Raw genomic sequence first — 20,857 nt, forward strand, 5'->3', positions numbered from 1 at the left:
CATGGCTGAAGCATGATCACCTGTCTGGTGCAACATGGTGGCTACATGGCTGAAGCACGATCACCTGTCTGATGCAGCATGGTGGCTACATGGCTGAAGCATGATCACCTGTCTGGTGCAACATGGTGGCTACATGGCTGAAGCATGATCACCTGTCTGGTGCAACATGGTGGCTACATGGCTGAAGCATGATCACCTGTCTGGTGCAACATGGTGGCTACATGGCTGAAGCATGATCACCTGTCTGGTGCAACATGGTGGCTACATGGCTGAAGCATGATCACCTGTCTGGTGCAACATGGTGGCTACATGGCTGAAGCATGGGGTTGCTCCTCTGCATTGTTTACCACAGGTCTTTTTAACCCTGTTCCTGGAGCGCTACCCTCCTGTAGGTTCTCTCTCCAAACCCAGTTGTAAATAACCTGATTCAGCGTATCAGCAAATGATTAGAATCAGGGGTGCTAGATCAGGGTTGGAGCGAAAACTTACAGGACGCGGTAGCTCTCCAGGAACAGGGTTGGAGAGCCCTGGTTGACCACAATGGGCTAACCATTACTTATATCCCAGACTCTAAATATGATCTTGTTGCTTGTTTAATGTCCTAAAAAAAAAACACCCAGTGGCACCAATAAAATCATGTGATTTCTACAATGTTTATAAACAATAAAATTGTGTGAACTTTACAGTGAATATAGGCCTACCGTTTATGCATTCAAATGGACGGCGCGCTTCCTGCTGACTTGTCATGCCAGACACCGGGATTGTAAAACGCTGCCATTTGCAAAAGAAGTTGGGAAATAAATCTTACACCACTGTAAAGCTGGGATCCTGCTCTTTTCAATAACTGTCATCAAAACTTTTTGTGTAAATAATGTTCATGTCTTGACAACCAAGTAGCTTCTTAGTGTAGACCTAAGTAAATATTTCTTTTTTGAATAATGTCATTGCGCCTCCCTAGTGGCGCAGTGGTCTAAGGCGCTGCATCTCTTTGTGCCATCAGAGATTCTGGGTTCGAGCCCAGGCTGCCGCGACCGGGCGGTCCGTGGGGCGACGCACAATGGTTAGGGAGGGCTTTGCGCACTAGCGACCCCTCTGTCGGGCTGGGCGCATGTTTGTTTCTTCCGACACATTGGTGCGGGTTGGATGTGCGTTGTGTCAAGAAGCAGTGCGGCTAGGTTGGGTTGTGTTTCGGAGGACGCACAGCCTTCGACCTTTGCCTCTCCCAAGTCCTTACGGGAGTTGCAGAGACAAGGCAAGACTTGTAACTACTACCAATTGGATACCATGAAATTGGGGAGAAAAAAGGAGGTAACATAAATAAATAAATAATGTCATCGCTGTGTCTGATATGAAAAGCAGGCGAAGGTCCTTTTGAATGCACAACTGATGAGCTTCCCGCCTTCGCTGAGACGGGTCTGGCGTGAGTATCCAGGATGTAGCCTTGGAAACCAAATGCTGGTTGATAACAAGTGGAAAGACTGTGGATTAAATGGAACTATAATTGTTTTTTTTTGTCTTGGAGTTTGAAAATGTACTGACTTAAGTGGGCCATATGAAAATGTGATTAACTGTCCCGGTGAGCTCGGCAGATGTTGCCAGGCCAGCGGGCAGCCCTGAATGTCGAGCCCAGAGTTTCACAAAGGGGAAGATTTTCAGTTCAACTAGGCGAAACACCAAGTGGCAAGTCACCTTTTCCTTGAGGCCTTGTTACTGAGGTGACACGCCTCTCTCTGACCCCTGACCTTCAACCCCTCTTTCCCTCCCCTGCGGGGGGCAGACTGACTTACCTCAGCCTGTGGTGGCCCTTGTCTTTGTAAGGTGCGATGTCCAGGGAAGTCTCTTCCCATGTCATGGCGATGCCCTCCAGCGACTGGAAGGAGAAGAAAAAAATACCGACGTTTGAATGCTAATGTTAACAGACGGAACAGAGATGGGCCGGAGGGGGCGTGTGTATGTGTGTGTGTATGCGACTGTGTGTGTGTGTGTGTGTGTGTGTGTGTATGCGACTGTGTGTGTGTGTGCGTGTATGCGACTGTGTGTGTGTGTGTGTGCGTGTATGCGACTGTGTGTGTGTGTGCGTGTATGCGACTGTGTGTGTGTGTGTACGTGTGCTTGTGTGTTGCGCCCCTTCTTATATGATGATTTCTGAATCAGCAGCAGCTTGAAGCAGCTCTTAAGACAGGAAACCATTGATCTTGGCAGGCACCTCCAGTGAGAGGCCTTACATGGCCATGGATCCTCTCTCTGACTCTCTCTCTCTCGCGCTCTCTCTTTCTTCTCTTCCTCTCCTCCTCCATGACTTATCAATGAACCGCGTTGGGGTTTGAGGGGCTAGAGGGGTTAGGGGGCTTGGAGGGAGGGCAAGGGCGCTATTTCAAACGCCTCTGTTCCCTGGTGGCCGGCGGTATTCACACACTATATCTGTGTTGATGTAACCTCTGTGACAGAGGAGCACTGTGTCTGGGAATTTATAGGGTTAAAGGCTGCTAAGGCGAGGGGAGGGAAAGAGAGAGAAAGAGGGGAAGAGAGAGAGATAGATAGATAGATTGAGGGGGAGCGAAAGAGACCCTCAGAGATGCTTACATAGCACGAACAGATCTGGGACCAGGCTAAACCCTTATGGTTCTTAGTTAAGACTGTACTTGGGGGGGGGGGGGGGTATAATCAGTTTTGGGGTCAATGCCATTTCAATTCAGTCACAAATTGACTTAATAGAAATGGAATTGATCCCAACAACCCTGGTTATAAGAGCAGATGTACACTGCACCTGTGGGCCATTCATCATTCTAACACTACACTGACCTTACTGAATGCTTGGATATGCTGTGATCACAGATGAGGAGCCATTACACTCCCTAAAGACTTCCAGGATCAGGAGTGACTAATTACATTTAGACCTTTGACCCTTATAACCAAAGCAAAAGGCTCCGATGACTGAACCCTCAGACCCCTAGAGGCATGTGTTGAGAGATGCAGGGACTGGGAGTCCATGATTAACGTGCTATTGAAAAGACTACGCTTTGCTGTTAACCCTGTACAGTAGGTGCGCGAGAGAGGAGGTAGGTAGAGAGGAGGAGAGAGAGGAAGGGAAGGCGAGAGAGAAAGTGAGAGAAGGGAGAGAGAGAGAGAGAGAAGGGAGGGAGAGAGAGAGAGAAGGGAGAGAGAGAGAGAGAGAGAGAGAGTGTAAAGGAGAAGGGTCTGAAACGGACCTGTTCTATGGAGAGCTCTTTGCTGGCGGCTCCGGATATCTCAGAGATCTTGTCAGCGTGCTGCTCGAGGCCCAGGGCCACGATCCTCTCCAGGGTGAACTCTGGACTGGTGTGGTCAAACGACCGCTGAACCTCGTGGCAGATCTGCTTCCAGTGCCTAGCAACAACAGTCACAGACAGTCACCAGGTCATTGGGAGTTTTTATTAAGATTTTTTAATGACTTATTATTTATTTACTTGTATTTATTGTTTAATATTCCATAAGGTTGAAAGGTGCTGTCTGGTTTGCTGTCTTGTCGGTTGTTATTAGCGTTATGCAATGGTGTAACGTCATACTGATTTAAAAAAATTTAAAAATACTTGACCAGATTTACCAATGTTTGATGTGTGACGTGATTTTCTTGGATTACTTGTGGGATCATACCACAGACAAACGTCCAATGTTCCTATCAAGTTGGGTACTTCTACTGTGTTGTACTCAACCTGTTGGATTCACTCGTGTCTGTGTGAAGTGAGGCTTACACTTAAAAACATGGAGGGTCTGGTACCATCATCTAAATGGACATTATGGATGCAGTCCTATAACCTGAGTGTGATTGACAATATTGACACATTGAAGGAGGAGTATTAATGGAAGAGGAGGAGGGAGAAGGAGGAAGAGGATAGATAAGGAATATGTGCCCGAAGTCAGCCTCTGGCTATGTTCTGCCATTTAATCACAGCTTGGATTCCTCTCACTAGGAAACCCCCTAGTTACCCACAGCACCACGGTACCTTAGCCCCACTTGACTTTAACCACAAGACACCCGCCCTTCCTTAACTACAGACCAGGCACACAACCCAACCCCACCATCTTGCACTCTGATCTCTCTCTCTCTGTCTCTCTCTCTCTATCCGCCCCCATGGAGTCTAGCTGCGCCGCTGTGCACCCTGGGACCTGGTAGAGTGCAACGGAAAATGTGTTTTCTCTTTCTGCCTTTTCTCTTTTTCTGCTTTTTTTCCCTCTCTCTCCGTCAGACGTAATCCTGTTTATTTTCTTCTATTCCCCAGAGCGCGGCCCAGTCAGAAAGGATCTTTCAGATGGTTACATCACTGCCGATAGGCCACAACGTTATCTCGGAAATCTCTCCCTCCCTCCCTCCCTCCCTCCCTCCCTCCCTCCCTGTCATTAGGTTCCTTGTCAAAACATTCCGGATCGAGCTGGATAGATGGGAAGTGGGGAACATTGTTTTGGGAACGCCACAACCAATCAGATGGGGGGGAGGGGGCTGATGGGAGGAAGTGAAGTCGCGACTAGGACAGAAAGCTTTAGGAGGAACTGATGACCTGTAGAACCTCCAGGAAAGTGAGTGAAACACTTGTAAACAGTGAGCGTTTACAATTGTCCAGGCAGGGACTGGCGCCAGCCCCCTTGGCTTGGTGTGAGGATAGAAACTGGGGAAGGGTTGGAGAAAAAAGACTGGGGAAGAACTGGGGAATTGGAGAAGAGCCGAAGGCTTAGAAATCCACAGGTAGGTATAGACATACCATATAGACATACCGTATAGACATACCGTATAGACATACCGTATAGACATATTGTAGAAAACCCGGCTGAGTTTTGAACATTATTCTACAGAGAAGCACAACCTTGGGGGGAGAACGACGGAGGGTGGGTTTACCTACATTTACATTTGAGTCATTTAACAGACGATCTCCTCCTAACTGCTGTGGTGCATTTGAGGTTCAAAAGTAAAGTGAAGGAGAACGAGTGCTATGGGAGGAGCAGACTACACTGTTTGTGTATGAGAACGTAAGTGGACTTCTACACAGTACTGAGGATCGTCAGCAGGACATATTACTCTCTCCTGGCCTGACCTGTCCCTCATAGCTGGGTTCCTCAGGTCAGAGATGAGAGGGATGGTTCTCTTGAACTGGTCAATCCTGTTCTTAGAGAAGTCCACTATCTCCCACTGCTTATCCTGCAGACACACAACAACAACAACAGCAAAAGTTTACTACATAACAAAATGCAAAGTCCACTTCATTACCAAAATTGCGCAACAAATGCAAGGGACCTGTTTAGAGCACGAGGGAAAAGTACAGGTGCCCAGTACCATGCAGAGTACTTTGATACCAACGATGTATATAAACCCTGGATGAATAACAGCCAATGAACAGCCATCTTGGTACTGCTCCTCCATTGTAAAAAAAAAAAAAAGAAATGTTTTAAAAAGATTTGGGAAGCTATAGAAATGTATTTAAGGAAAGGGGAAAGGGGGAGACCTAGTCAGTGGTACAAATGAATGCATTCAACTGAAATGTGTCTTCCACATATGACCCAATTTATGAACGTCTGCATTCGTTTTTGACACGTTTCTTCTATTGCAGACACCTTAATGCCTACTTTTAAATGATATTACGTGAGCTCAACAGAAATAAAAAAGAACAATTATTTAAAAAATGTCCTTAAAGTATATATATATTTTTTAGAGAGTACTAATGTTACTGTCCCAACTATTGAAATACTGTAGAATTCAATTCATTCGGAGGATTGCTCTTACAGGGGAATGCCAATATGGCCGACCTGCGGCTTCAAAGCCTCTCAATGGGCAAGACATAGCTTCAGCAATCCAGAGCAAATCATTGGATAGAACATAGAGTAGAACCATCCCTATATAGATGGTAGAGTAGAACCATCCCTACTGTAGCTGTGGTAGATAAGACACTGACCTTGAGTTCCCTGCTGAGTTTGTGTAGTTTCTTGAACATGGCCTGGGCGGTGTTCTCCATGCTCTCTGTCTGCAGAGTGACAAACTGACCCGCCTTCCACTCATCCCAGTGGGCATCCCACTGCTGGGTGATCTCCCACACCTGCTGCAGGTAGTCTAGGTCCTACAACACAACACAGAACATACACACATCCCCTTTACAGCGCAATGAGCATCCTACCACAAGCCTACGTTATGACTTCAGATGGTGGGGGGGGCTTACAAATTAACCCCAAAACATCCTGCTTACTCTCTACATTGAGTGAACGGGGAAAAACCCTTGTCCCCTCATCTATGTCATTTTATTTTACTAGGCAAGTCAGTTAAGAACAAATTCTTACTTACAATGACGGCCTAGGAACAGTGGGTTAACTGCCTTGTTCAGGGGCAGAACGACAGATTTTTTTTTACCTTGTCAGCTCGAGGATTTGATCTGGCAACCTTTCGGTTACTAGTCCAACGCTCTAACCTCTAGGCTACCCGCCGCCCCAAAATGCGCGATCATAGCACCCCGCTCGTGGCACGGTTCTTCTATACTGAAGATGCCCAGGCCGTGGGTTGGGGTTATGGGTAGGTGGGCTACCTTTTCCAGGGTCTGTACGTCTTTAGAGCACGGCTGTTCAAGCTTGAAGATGCCCAGGCCGTGGCGTATGGTTCCCTCCTCCTCCTTCAGCGTGTCCAGCTGGCCTCTCAGCGTCGCGACCTTCTCCAGAGCCAACTCGCACGTCACCCCACTACCAAACGGACCTGCAGTACGGTACACGCACAGTACATACATGTATACGTGATACCTTGTAATGTGTATACTTTGCATATATACACAGCACAGTACAGACACGCAACTGCACACACGCGAGAGATACCGGTACATGCAAACAGTAAGCAGAGCTGTTAATTCAACAGCAGTAAGCGTGACAATGTATAATACTGTATGTAGTAACCTTGAGCTGATTACACAGCAGAGAAACGGTGTGATTGTATCAGCGATGGTAATCTGTTCTGTTTAACTCAACAGCGTGTGGTAGGGGAAGTAGAGAAGAAGTGTTTCTCCCTCTGCGTCATTCATGTTGTTCCACAGCTTGAGCCCAGAGGTCAGTGTGTCACGACTTAACCCCCTGAGGAAGGGATGGATGAAGAGGGAGAGGTCAGATAAGAAGTGGAAAATAAAGAACATCAGGGGGGGACGAGAGAGAGGGGGAAAGAGAGGAGAGATAAAATAAAGAGCAGGAGGGAGGTTGAGAGAGAGAGAGAGAGAGAAAAGAAAGAGAGAGAGGAGTGAACCCCTTTTGTACCCTGTGAGAGTATGAGAAATAGGAAAGCGGGTTGGTTGGGGTCCCAGGTCCCCCAGTCGGCCCCTGCCAGATCCCCACAAAGCCCCCGAACTCCCATGCCCCCCCCCCCCCCCCTTAAACTTCCCAGACTACGCCCACGCTTAGTCGCTCACCACCACCACACATACTGCCCTCCGACGGGGCCCTATCCCCAACCAGAGCCCAACACTCAGGCCCCAGCCACATCCCCAGCCAAGCTCCCATCCCCAGGCCCAGCCACATCCCCAGCCCAACACTCAGGCCCCAGCCCCATCCCCAGCCCAACTCCCAGGCCCAGCCACATCCCCAGCTCAACTCCCAGGCCCAGCCACATCCCCAGCCCAACTCCCAGGCCCAGCCACATCCCCAGCCAAGCTCCCATCCCCCAGGCCCAGCCCCATCCCCAGCCCAACTCTCAGGCCCATCCCCATCCCCAGCCCAACTCTCAGGCCCATCCCCAGCCCCAACTCTCAGGCCCCAGCCCCATCCCAACTCTCAGGCCCTTCCCCAGCCCAACTCTCAGGTCCTTCGCCATCCCCAGCCCAACTCTCAGGCCCTTCCCCATCCCCATCCCAACTCTCAGGCCCATCCCCAGCCCAACTCTCAGGCCCTTCCCCATCCCCAGCCCAACTCTCAGGCCCTTCGCCATCCCCAGCCCAACTCTCAGGCCCATCCCCAGCCCAACTCTCAGTCCCCAGCCCCAGCCCAACTCTCAGGCCCATCCCCAGCCCAACTCTCAGGCCCATCCCCATCCCCAGCCCAACTCTCAGGCCCCATCCCCATCCACAGCCCAACTCTCAGGCCCCATCCCCATCCACAGCCCAACTCTCAGGCCCATCCCCATCCCCAGCCCAACTCTCAGGCCCCATCCCCAGCCCAACTCTCAGGACCCATCCCCATCCACAGCCCAACTCTCAGGCCCCATCCCCATCCACAGCCCAACTCTCAGGTCCCAGCCCAACTCACGCCCAGCCCCATCTCCAGCCCAACTCAGGCCCCATCCACAGCCCAACTCAGGCCCAACACCCAGGCCCCACCCAACTCCCAGGCCCAGCCCCCACCCCAACTCCCAGGCTCTCAGGCAGGACGTTTCAGCTTCAGACAGACAGACCCACCATCACCACCATCACCAGCACTGTACCACAGCCTCTTATCTGCTTTCAATTAGGCCTTTCACTGGATGACTGCCTGCTGCTATTGTTACAGCCATGATGCTACTAGTAGAGTAACAGGAGTTGTAATGAGGGAATAACTGATTCTACAATCCTCACTAGACTGGAGAGTTCTCTATACTATACGTGTTGCACTGGGCTGGTGCTGGTCCCAGATTTGTTTGTGTTGTCTTGCCGAATCAACAGGTCTGGGATCAGGCTAGGGTTGAGGTACGTTCTAAGGCTATGGGATAATTTGATGGTCTTTATTCATTGACTATTCACAGACTGTTTCTCTGTGCAAAACCATCAGACCAGTTATTTTTCTTCTCTTTGACTGTGATGTGCCCTTCACACAAAGAATGAATATGATGTGGCTGACCCAATTGACTGGGATATTATTGTGTGTGTATGTACGTGTGTGTGTGTACTGTGCTATTATTGTAGAAAGTGGTGTGTGTGCTCGCATCTCTGTACTGTGCAATTATTGTAGTGTGTGTGTGTGTGTGTGTGTGTGTGTGTGTGTGTGTGTGTGTGTGTGTGTGTGTGTGTGTGTGTGTGTGTGTGGAGGTGGTCTGGTCCTGAATACTAATGTCGCAGAAAACAAAGTCTGCCTGCTGGCCTCATTAACCTTTCCAGTGCTACAGTCACAGCCATTGTTTTCACCTTCTAAACATTCCCCCCATTCTCCTCTCAACAGGTTCTGAGCAGAAGGGACGGCTGGGGTGAGAGAAGTAACCTTCAAGGAGCTCTGGAATAGAACAGTGGGATAGAATTGCGAAAACACACAAAGTGAGGTGACTTTGTGGAACTTGATATGATGAATTTGACTGTTCTAGCGTGCACAACGTAACGTGCACAACTTTCCCCACAGTGAGGAGGGGAATGGTTCACATTCCGAGACGTGTTGAAAGTGTCAAACTTTTAGATTCAGATGTGGTGAGACAAAGTGTGTAAGAGAGAGCCGAGAGATGGAGAGATGGGAAGGATATGTAAGTCTGTCATGACAAAAACAATGAGACATCACACGCCTCTCTCTGTGTTCACATGAGAGAGAGAGAGAGAGAGAGAGAGAGAGAGAGAAGAAAGAGAGAGAGAGAGAGAGAGAGAGAGAGGGAGAGAGAGAGAGAGAGAGAGAGAGAGAGAGTCCTCTTTGAGAGGAGGAGATCAATCAGATTTTTAATGGAAAATAAGAGAATAAACAAAAGTAAGGGAAAAAGTCAAAGGGATGGCAGCCAGGGGAGATGTAAGAGACAGAGAACATGTCGTCCAGGCCTCTGGGGGGAGATGTCAGGAGGTTTGTCCTCCCCTTGGTGCTACTAACATGTCCTTATACAGTCTGCCATGCAAACCTGTGTGTGTGTAGCCTTCTGTATCTTGTTCAATGGGCTGTCCGCCTAACGACTCGTTTCAAAGATACTAAGAGTACCTAATGGGCTGAACAAAGATACGTATGCTGTCTGCTGAACCCCATTTCTGCCTCAAAATGTATCTAAGCTAGAACAATAAATCTGTCAATAACGTGGACATGTTTCTGTTGAGGAAGTCTTAGTCCCACCATTTTACATTCAGCTAAGAACGTTTGTGTTTCATGGAGCAGTATTTCAGAAGTTTGACAATGGGCACGAAAGCTAGCATGAATTTGTCCAACATTCAGCTGGCTAGCTGAACCAGGCACTGAAACGATGCTAACCAACCAGCTACCTACTTAGCTAGTGCTGCCACACACAATGTTGAACGCTTCCAACAAAAGCTAGCTAGTAAGCTACTAGCTGACCCAACGATACAAAGTTACATGGTAGCGATAGTGGAGAAACATGCTGATTTATGGACTGATTTCTGATAACAGTTCCTCCTAATTCTGGGGCTGCATGTCAACAACTTCAGGGTAATTCAAACAGGCTAAGCAAGCTTTTCATATCAGTGACTGTTAAAGGAAGCGCTAGCTAGCTAACTAACGTTTAGCTATGTTAGTAAACTAGCAGCTACACACGTTAGCTAAGCAGCTAACTAATGTTTAGCTATGTCAGTAAACTAGCAGCTACACACGTTAGCTAAGCAGCTAATCAAGTCACTGCATTGGCGACCGACGTCCTTGCACAGACTTTGTGCAAATTGTCTCACAATTGCAAACTTTGAAATCACTACCACAACGTTTTATTTAATAATTTTTGCTAGTTATTCTGCTTATTTCACGGAGAGTCATATGAAAGCGCAGTGATATAAAACATTTGCAACTATGTTTTCACTGTTGAATGGCGGAAGATCTGGAATATTCCAAATGTGAATATGAGTTCCACGTCCTACAAGACAGACAGGTTGAGGGACGAGCGTCGTGTAGGAGTGACACCGTCTGACGTAAAACAGGCGATTCATTGAATTTCCAATTCAGGAATGGAATTTATTACCTGGATATGCATATTCCTTCACAGGAATTCAACTGAAAATGGAATGGAATTGACCCTAACCCTGGTGTGCAGAAGTACTGTCAAATAATCTGCCTGGTGTATGTATGGCTGTTTGTGAGATATCTGTGTATGGCTGTTTGTGAGATATCTGTGTATGGCTGTTTGTGAGACATCTGTGTATGGCTGTTTGTGAGACATCTGTGTATGGCTGTTTGTGAGATATCTGTGTATGGCTGTTTGTGAGACATCTGTGTATGGCTGTTTGTGAGACATCTGTGTATGGCTGTTTGTGAGACATCTGTGTATGGCTGTTTGTGATACATCTGTGTATGGCTGTTTGTGAGACATCTGTGTATGGCTGTTTGTGAGACATCTGTGTATGGCTGTTTGTGAGACATCTGTGTATGGCTGTTTGTGAGATATCTGTGTATGGCTGTTTGTGAGACATCTGTGTATGGCTGTTTGTGAGATATCTGTGTATGGCTGTTTGTGCTAGCAGATGACCTGAGCTGCTGAAGGTCTGGACAGTAATCTGCATTTTCTTCTTAAACTCCTCTGCTGAGAAGATGAGGCTGCCCTTGAACTTGTCCTTGTGTTTCTTCAGCATGATGTCACTGTCTATCACCACCTGTTGGAACCACACCCACTCCCCGTTCAGAGCCTCCAACATCTCATGGACCTGGGGAGAGAGAGACAGAGAGAAGGGGGGGGTTAAAACAAGGGGTGGGGGTTGGGTGGGTGTGCGTCCGTCCCGTCGCGCTACTCACAGTCTGGTCCACGGTGACCTCGTACTTCTCCAGGATAGCAAACTGTTCGTGGATGGGAGGGATCTGACTCTCAATCTTCTGAAGGTCTCCCTGTAGTGTCTCCAGGAGCTTCAGACTCTCCCCCAGCTCCACCAGGGACTGAGGGGGCTGGCTCAGCCTGGACACACACATAGTAGTTCATTGACCCTTTTCATTCACTAGCAGCACATACAGTACACATCTTCTGGACTCTGAAGACGTCTGCAGATAAAACGTTTCTGACAGGTCACAGGTCAAAAGGCCTGTAATCTAGCTATATGCCGCACATATGCCTTTCCACCAGACACACTGGTCCCACTTTCAACTTTAAGGCCCATAAACTCTTCATGAACCTTTTATAAAGTGGAACCCACACACTCCCGGCCCCAACCTCCACCACCCACCTTCCCCACCCACCTGAGAGCGTTCTCCTGCAGAAAGACGTGCAGCTCTTTGAGCCTGGTGCTGGCCATGAGGCTGAGCAGCTGGGTGAACTTGCCCTGCCACTCGTTACAGTGCTGCACCAGGCTGAACTTCAGAGGAGCACAGTCCAGCAGCACAAACTGAACACTCAACACCGTCTCCTCCTTCTGAACGTTGTTGGCCACCTCTGTGTACCTGGGGGAGGAGAGGGGTGAGAGGGGGGGGGGGATATGTGTAAGTACATGTACAAGATAAAGACCATACTTTGACTTCAATAGGAACCGATACACTGTTCCTTTGATTCCTAAAGATTCTACTTTGTTTACTCACATAATTATCTGTATAATACAGTAAACACTCAAATACAATGCTAAATGAATTAACATCAAACAAAAGTCAAGACCACACAAGGATTAAAGCAACATGGTCTGACTGTTCTATTGACAAGTGCCAATAGGAACCTGCTGAGCCAGACCAGCGTGTCGTGTACAAACATGGAGTGTTGACTCTCCAACGATTTACATCGCACTGTCCCAGACAAATCCATAAGACAATATCTCACTGTCTCTCGCTAGTCTCCAACATGTTTACCATGCACATCCATATGACAGGCTATACGATTGAAGTCGGACGTTTACATACACTTAGATTGGAGTCATTAAAACCCGTTTTTCAACCACTCCACAAATTTCTTGTTAACCAACAATAGTTTTGGCAAGTCGGTTAGGACAACTACTTTGTGCATGACACAAGTAATTTTTCCAACAAATGTTTACAGACATTATTTCACTGTCTCACAATTCCAGTGGGTCAGATGTTTACATGCACTAAGTTGACTGTGCCTTTAAACAGAAAATGATGTCATGGCTTTAGACGCTTCTGATAGGCTAATTGACATGATTTGAGCCAATTGGAGGCGTACCTGTGGATGTATTTCAAGGCCTACCTTCAAACTCAGTGCCTCTTTGCTTGACATCATGGGGAAATCAGAAGAAATCAGCCAAGACCTTCAAAACGCCTGAAGGTACCACGTTCATCTGTACAAACAATAGTATGCAAGTATAAACACCATGGGACCACGCAGCTGTCATACCGCTCAGGAAGGAGACGCGTTCTGTCTCCTAGAGATGAATGTACTTTGGTGCGAAAAGTGCAAATCAATCCCAGAACAACAACAAAGGACCTTGTGAAGATGCTGGAGGAAACAGGCACCAAAGTATCTATATCCACAGTAAAAAGAGTCCTATATCGACATAACCTGAAACGCCGCTCTGCAAGGAAGAAGCCACGGCTCCAAAGCTTTCATAAAAAAGCCAGACTACGGTTTGCAACTGCACATGGGGACAAAGATTGTACTTTTTGGAGAAATGTCCTCTGGTCTGATGAAACAAAAAAAGAACTGTTTGGCCATAATGACCATCGTTATGTTTGGAGGATAAAGGGGAGGCTTGCAAGCCGAAGAACACCATCCTAACCGTGAAGCACGGGGGTGGCAGCATCATGTTGTTGTGGTGCTTTGCTGCAGGAGGGACTGGTGCACTACACAAAATAGATGGCATCAGGAGAAAGGAAAATGATGTGGATATATTGAAGCAACATCTCAAGACATCAGTCAGGAAGTTAAAGCTTGGTCGCAAATGAGTCTTCCAAATGGACAATGACCCCAAGCATACTTCCAAAGTTGTGGCAAAATGGCTTGAGGACAACAAAGTAAAGTTATTGGAGTGGCCATCACAAAGCCCTGACCTCAATCCTATAGAACATTTGTGGGCAGAACTGAAAAAGCATGTGCAAGCAAGGAGGCCTACAAACCTGACTTAGTCACACCAGCTCTGTCAGGAGGAATGGGCCAAAATTCACCCAGCTTGTGGAAGGCTACCCGAAACGTTTGACCCAAGTTAAACAATTTATAGGCAATGCTACCAAATACTAATTGACTTCTGACCCACTGGGAATGTGATGAAAAAAATAAAAGCTGAAATAAATAATTCTCTCAACTATTATTCTGACATTTCACATTCTTAAAATAAAGTGGTGATCCTAACTGACCTAAGACAGGGAATTATTACTAGGATTAAAATGTCAGGAATTGTGAAAAACAGTTTAAATGTATTTGGCTAAGGCGTATGTAGACTTCCGACTTCAACTGTATATGTTTAACAGAGAGGATACAGGGACAGTTGGGTCTGGTTGGGACCCTCTCTCTTCTTTATCCATTCCCATGGGAGTAGAATGAACCTGCTCCTAGATTTTTTATTTAACTAGGCAAATCAGCTAAGAACAAATTCTTATTTACAATGACTGACTAGGAACAGTGAGTTAACTGCCTTGTCCAGGGGCAGATTGACAGATTTTTACCTCGTCAGCTCGGGGATTCAATCTAGCAACCTTTCGGTTACCGGCCCAATGCTCTGACCGCTAGGCTATCTGCCGCCCCGATGCTGGCACCATCGAGAGCATCCTGACTGGTTGCATCACTGACTGGTATGGCAACCTCCGACCGTAAGGCACTATAGAGGGTATTGCGTACGGCCCAGTACATCACTGGGGCCAAGCTTCCTGCCATCCAGGACCTCTATACCAGGCGGTGTCAGAGGAAGGCCCTAAAAATTGTCAAAGATTCCAGAAACTCTAGTCATAGACTATTCTCTCTGCTACCGCACGGCAAGCGGTACCGGAGTGCCAAGTCTAGGTCCAAAAGGCTTGTTAACAGCTTCTACCCGCAAGCCATAAGACTCCTGAACAGCTAATCAAAGGGCTACCCAGACCCCGCTTGTACATATTACCTTAATTACCTCGACTAACCGGTGATTCTGTACCGGTACCCCCTGTATATAGTCTCGATATTGTTATTTTACTGGTGCTGTTTAATTATTTGCATCTTTTATTTGAGATTTTTTACTTAACACTTCTTAAAGCAGTGCTTGTTAAGGGCTTGTAAGTAACCATTTCCCTGTAAGGTTGTATTGGGCGCATGTGATATATACAGTTTGAATTGATTTGATATAAACACACCCGCGGGAAGTAGGGGTGCTTAACAACCAGGGGTACCATCTTACCATGCTGCATTTGTGTTGTTGCAATAAAAAACGATTACACTATTTATCTGTTGCATTATTGATATGAATAGATCATGCGATTGGAGTAGGGGAGAGAGAAAAACATGGGCCCCATTCTGCACGGTGAGCTCTCAGCTCTGTTTTGTAAGCAGCGCTCTCATGCTATGCTCTGAACTATTCCGTTGTGTTGGTTTGGAGTCACACGTGCTCTGTTGTATGATAGACAGTTGAGTTAGTCTCTCTCCCCCTCTTCTCTCCCTCTTGTGGTGGATATCAAGTGATCTGGAGCAGCACTCGCAATAGCCTTCCACTTCTATTCTAAACTTGGCAAAAAGGGAATGGGAACCATATGAAATTCGGAACATGGCATTCTCTCGCCCTCGCAGGCCTGCTCCTGCCCATGTCAAACACGTCGGTGTACTAGCCCACTAGTCTGGCAAGCAACACAGTGCAGGCCGCAGCCCAACACGTGGCGCATTCCACCAACTGGTGCTGGATCGAGGTGATCGCTTTTTTCCGCGACGGAGCTCATAGCTGACCGTTTGTGCTCCGTTTTAATAGGCTCAATCTTAGTTACAACACCGCTCTCGTTATTTCTCTCTCTCACACCCCCTTTGTAATTATGCAGTACAAAGAAATGTGCGCTCTGTTCACAGTGGTCTATTCCTAGGCGGCGCGTGAGTTTGTGAGTTTCAAGATGGGGGAAGTTTACAACTGATCCTGCCATTTCTACCGATCTTGCGTGCCAGTTTCGTGGCATAGTTTCATTTCAATTAAAACGTTTTTGTTTCTCAAAATCATTGTCACGTGGTTAATAATACAAATGGAAATTTAAATGATAAAAATCTAAAAGTATAGGCCAATGTAGCAGTAGGCCTATAACTTCCATTGTCAACTAAGTACAAATACATACAGCTGACGAATAAAAACTGAAAATGCAGGTTCTTTCAATCGCATTCATCTCTCTACTCCGCCTGTCTGCCTCCCTTTTCTATCTGTCATGACTTGAGCTATCGCTAGTGAAGTGCAACATTGTATCAACTAGCCTATTCTGGGCCACTAGCCTATTCCAGGCGCTCAGAGTGTCCCGGGCCAGTGAGCTTGGGACAGAGTCAGCTGTTTTTGCACAGACACAGCTGTTTTTGCGCAATGGGAAACGTGTTCAGGTATTTTATGACGTTTCCACTGGTTATATGGGATCCTCAGAGCATTACATTTAGCTCTTTCACACCGAGGCCTGGTGATTATCGAGGGGGAGAGTGGTAGAAAAGATTTTTCAAATACGGTGAGGAACTATTATCATTCACAATGGATTTAATCAAAAAAACGGACTTTGTTGACTTACTGTGTGAGGTGAAGAAGAAATGACTGAGAAGCTCAGCTTAGTGGTGGTGAGTTCAGACAATCACAAATCAGACGTCCCCAAACGGGCACTTTCTACCATTTGCACGGAGCAGGTCAGTTAGTCTACTTCTAAGCGTGCTCCGGGCGCAAGCTCCGTCAACATTTAGAGGGCAGAGAAACCAGACACATGATCACATGGAGCTCTCCAAACAAAATACAATGAAAAAAAATGACTAAACTAATGGTATGAAATAAACCCAAACCTGTATCTCACATGTGTAGCAACGTGCCTGTAGGCCTGTAGGCCTAATTAATCCATGCATTAGCATAAATGTATGTAACCAAATGATGAGGATTAACAGTAAATGTACTACTGGTGAGTGAACATAACATTAAGAACACCTTCCTAATATTGAGTTGCACCCCCCCTCCCCTTTTGCCCTCAGAACAGCCTCAATTCCTTGAGATATGGACTCTACAAGGTGTTGAAAGTGTTCCACAGGGATGCTGGCCCATGTTGACTCTAATGCTTCCCACAGCTGTGTCAAGTTGTCTGGATGTCCTTTGGGTGGTGGACCATTCTTGATACACACGGGAAACAGTCAAGCGTGAAAAACAAAGCAGCGTTGCAGTTCTTGACACAAACGGTTGCACCTGGCACCTACTACCATTCCCTCCCTCAAAGGAATTTCCATCTTTTGTCTTGCCCCTTCCCCCTCTGAATGGCACACATACACGATCCATGTCTCAATTGTCTCAAGGCTTAAAAATCCTTCTTTAACCTGTCTCCTCCCCTTCGTCTACACCAGTGGTTCCCAAACCTTTACGGCCTGCGACCCCATTTTGATATCCGGGAAATTCCCCCGGCCACAATCATGTGGAGAAAAAAAGGATGTAAATAACAGCCCGTGTTGACTTTTTTAATTGAGTCAATTGCAAAACGTTCTAACAGTATTTCTGATTGTATTCTCAACTCACCATCATATACATTTAATGTGGGGCTATGACAGTCAATTGCAAATGAGTCTGACATCATTTCCCCCATTTCCCGGCGTGGCCGACAGTGTGCTACCTCATCTCCCCTGTCACCTCCAACCTGGATGGATATCTATTTTCACGCTGACGAGAGCACTGAATCAGCGTACCGTGAGTTTTAAGGGGGAGACGGCACAGTATTAGCCTTTGAGTCGGGAACCAAAAACTCTCTTCCATTATGACACGTGAATGCGCTGCCTGCAGCATTCAGTCACATGACAGCTCCATCAGCTGTTCGATTTCACTTACCGACAAGTCAACTGAGCCTGGATCACAGTCAAATAGATTTCGCTGATTCGGTCACTCTTCTGTATATTGTTTTTGTATTTACCCTGCATGCTCGCGCTCAGTTCGTTCAGTCTCCCCAAATGTCTGTTACATAGGCACGGAGACACATTTTCCTTTCATTACACAGTCAACAAAGTCAAACAGTTCTTCTCTCAATTAAAAACATCTTTCCAACACTCCCCCTCGATAACCACCAAGCCTCGTTGTGAAATAGAACATCGTCCATCGTCTGTGGTTAACAAGTTGGTTAACGAAGTTGCCTGCCGCGCATCTCTGAGTTCTGCGCTCAGCTCTTTTGCCCACCAGTTGCTCTCGGTGTATCCATTCTAGCTCAGTGGGTGTATCATAAAATGAGTCCATATGGCAGAGGGAGACACATTCATAACTAGAGTGTAGAGGCCTGCCCGCCGTCCCGTGATAGATGGAGCCCCATCTGTGCAAAAGCCCGCCGTTTGATCCCATAGAGTCTGTTTTTCGCCAATATAGCCACGTAGGACACTGAACATCCCCTGTGCCGTTTCAGGCTCGGGAATCGTGAGACAGAACAATATGTCCGTGTGAATAGCATCCCCAGACATGTATAGCGAACAAAAGTCAATGCACGGGCATCTCGGCCCTCGCAGCTAACATCCATTTAGGGAACATAAGGTGGGGAATTCCAGTGGTTCAGTCAGTGTCCTCTTGATTGTTAGCTACAGCATCAATTCTTAGTTTCACAGTGTTATCTGTTAAAGGTATCGATGTGAGTTTCTGTGCCTCTGCCTCCCCACACATTGTTTTTCACCATATCAATTGTGGACGGTAATTTCAAAGTCACTGCAATAGCGTGTGGTTTCATAGCATAGCAGGCTTAGCCATTCACAGTGGGAATGACTCGAGTGCAACGGTCAGGTGCGGCCTGGGTCAAGGCCGCGACCTCTAGTTTCGGGAACCGCTGATCTACACTGATTGAAGTGGATTTAACAAGTGACATCAATAAGGGATCATAGCTTTCACCTGGATTCCCCTGGTCTAGGTCAAGGTATTCCTAATGTTTTGAACACTCAGTATATGTAATGGGGAATTGATCCAAAATAAGCATTCAAAGGTCAAACAATTAACACAATGTAAAACTGTGAATGCGCAAGAACTGGGAGGAGAGAGCGAAGTGCATTCTGGGGAACGGAGCGCATTCTGGCCACCCACCCGTTCTTCTTGTCTCAACATTTCAAATGATACTCAAGACACATCATCTTCACACATATTATAGATGCATTGCTCTTCACTGACATCACACTAGGCAGGCTGCCTAGTGGTTAGAGCATTGTGCCAGTAACTGAAAGGATGCTGGATCGAATCCCTGAGCTGACAAAGTAAAAATCTGTCATTCTACCCCTGAGTAAGGCAGTTAACCCCCTGGGAGCCGTGGATGTTGATTAAGGCAGCCCCCTGCACCTTTGGGTTGGGTTAAATGTTGGGTTAAATGTGAAAGATACGTTTCAGTTGAATTCCTTCAGTTGTACAGCTGACTATGTATCCCCAGCTAGGCCTATTGCCAAGCAAGCAGCCCAAATTACAGGCTGCTAGGCGTATGGGCCAACAAATTTGTGATTGGAAAGAAGCTAATGATCATCTATTGCTGAGAATTATTTTATTTATTTCTGTATAGATAAGAGTAATTATATAATTTTGGCAAAATTATTTCAATGTAGTTTAGCCTGCAGTGACTACTATTACTGAATCTTGTCCTAGGCTTAGGCTACTGATCACATTAGGTATTGTATCAAAACATCTTCCCGCGGCTATGTATCTAAGGTCCGTTCTGTAGCGCAAGCTGATCCTAGATCTGTGACTTCTAACCCTGTTGAGGTAGATGACCTGTTCGCCAGATCTGTTCTTATTTTAGCCAACGCCACCGTAATTCATTCCAGTGAACAACAGAGCTCGCTAAAGCTAAAGAAAACACAGATCTGGCAACCCCCCCCCCCCGTTAGAGGGTCAAACCTGGCGATGTCGGCGTCGAAGGAGGACACGGGGGGGTTGAGACGCTGGTATCTCCTGATGAAGGGGTCCTTGTTGATCTCCCAGATCTCTCTGTGTTTGTCCCAAGTCTTCAGGTAAGCCTGCAGGTGGCCTGCGTTGGTCGTCATTCCTGCTGCTACCGCTGCCTGAATCTTACCGATCTCCTCATCTTGTTCTGGGGTTAGAGAAGGAGAGAAAGGGGAATCACCATATCAACTAGGCCGAAGCAAATCATATTTCTAGGATGAGTTATTATTGAAATGTCCAGATCCTGCTCTGGGGGGAGGGAGGGAGGGAGGGAGGGAGGGAGGGAGGGAGGGAGGGAGAGAGAGAGAGAGAGAGGGAGGGGGAGAGAGAGAGAGAGAGAGAGAGAGAGAGAGGGAGAGAGAGATATTCCATATAGAGTAGGCCCTGAACTGATACAGATATTTTTGTATTCCGTCCATCCTCTCACCTGCCAAAGATTTTTTATCTCAATGAGACATGCCTGGATAAATCAATGACGACGGTTATGGTTGCAACTTGGAATATGTTAACCTGATCTGAGATCTGTGGATAGAGGCACCTTCTACCACAAGCTCACCACATGGTAGATACATACCGTAACTGTACACTCGACGACATAGACTGCATGCCTCCACACACTCCTAGTTAAATACAGTGAGTTGACACACCTTTGACACATTGTAACAGGCACTTACACGTGTTAGAAAAGGCTTTTCGTGAGTGAACACGTTTAACAGCCCGGCGCGTGTCACTAGGGATCAACTACACTATGTTGATTGGGTTTCAGGAGCTAACAGCAGTAGCTGTAACTGCATTCCCCCTCGATAGAGATATGGCTGGAGACAAACACACACACACACACACACACACTCAGAGCTATGGAGAGGGGCTACCTCTGACCTGCTCCAGTCCACCATCTCCTGACTGTTTGATTAAAGCCAAAGCCCAGATACTCCCCGTGGACGACCTGCTGTCAATCACACCAGGAGACAGCTGACGGGAGAGCTGCTTAAAATGGACAGATGAGGATAGGATGAAGAGAATGGTAGGAGGGGAATGGGGTTAGAATGAGGTCAGGGTGAAGGAGC

General features: G+C 47.0%; 1 protein-coding gene across 1 annotated transcript in view; it reads right to left on the reverse strand.

Annotated features, from left to right (window-relative positions):
- dnah2 (dynein, axonemal, heavy chain 2) overlaps positions 1 to 20,857 on the reverse strand; it is a 229,307-nt gene that overhangs the window by 146,895 nt on the left and 61,555 nt on the right. Inside the window, exons 18-26 of the mRNA XM_065021857.1 lie at positions 19,746 to 19,938; positions 12,031 to 12,231; positions 11,596 to 11,752; positions 11,333 to 11,507; positions 6,543 to 6,706; positions 5,922 to 6,083; positions 5,067 to 5,170; positions 3,210 to 3,366; positions 1,788 to 1,870 (exon numbers count right to left, since the gene is read on the reverse strand). Coding sequence (XP_064877929.1) covers positions 1,788 to 1,870; positions 3,210 to 3,366; positions 5,067 to 5,170; positions 5,922 to 6,083; positions 6,543 to 6,706; positions 11,333 to 11,507; positions 11,596 to 11,752; positions 12,031 to 12,231; positions 19,746 to 19,938 — 1,396 coding nt within the window. The remainder of the gene's footprint in view (positions 1 to 1,787; positions 1,871 to 3,209; positions 3,367 to 5,066; positions 5,171 to 5,921; positions 6,084 to 6,542; positions 6,707 to 11,332; positions 11,508 to 11,595; positions 11,753 to 12,030; positions 12,232 to 19,745; positions 19,939 to 20,857) is intronic.

This window comes from Oncorhynchus nerka, linkage group LG8 (assembly GCF_034236695.1).
Source record: "Oncorhynchus nerka isolate Pitt River linkage group LG8, Oner_Uvic_2.0, whole genome shotgun sequence".
In the NCBI taxonomy this organism is placed as follows: domain Eukaryota; kingdom Metazoa; phylum Chordata; class Actinopteri; order Salmoniformes; family Salmonidae; genus Oncorhynchus; species Oncorhynchus nerka.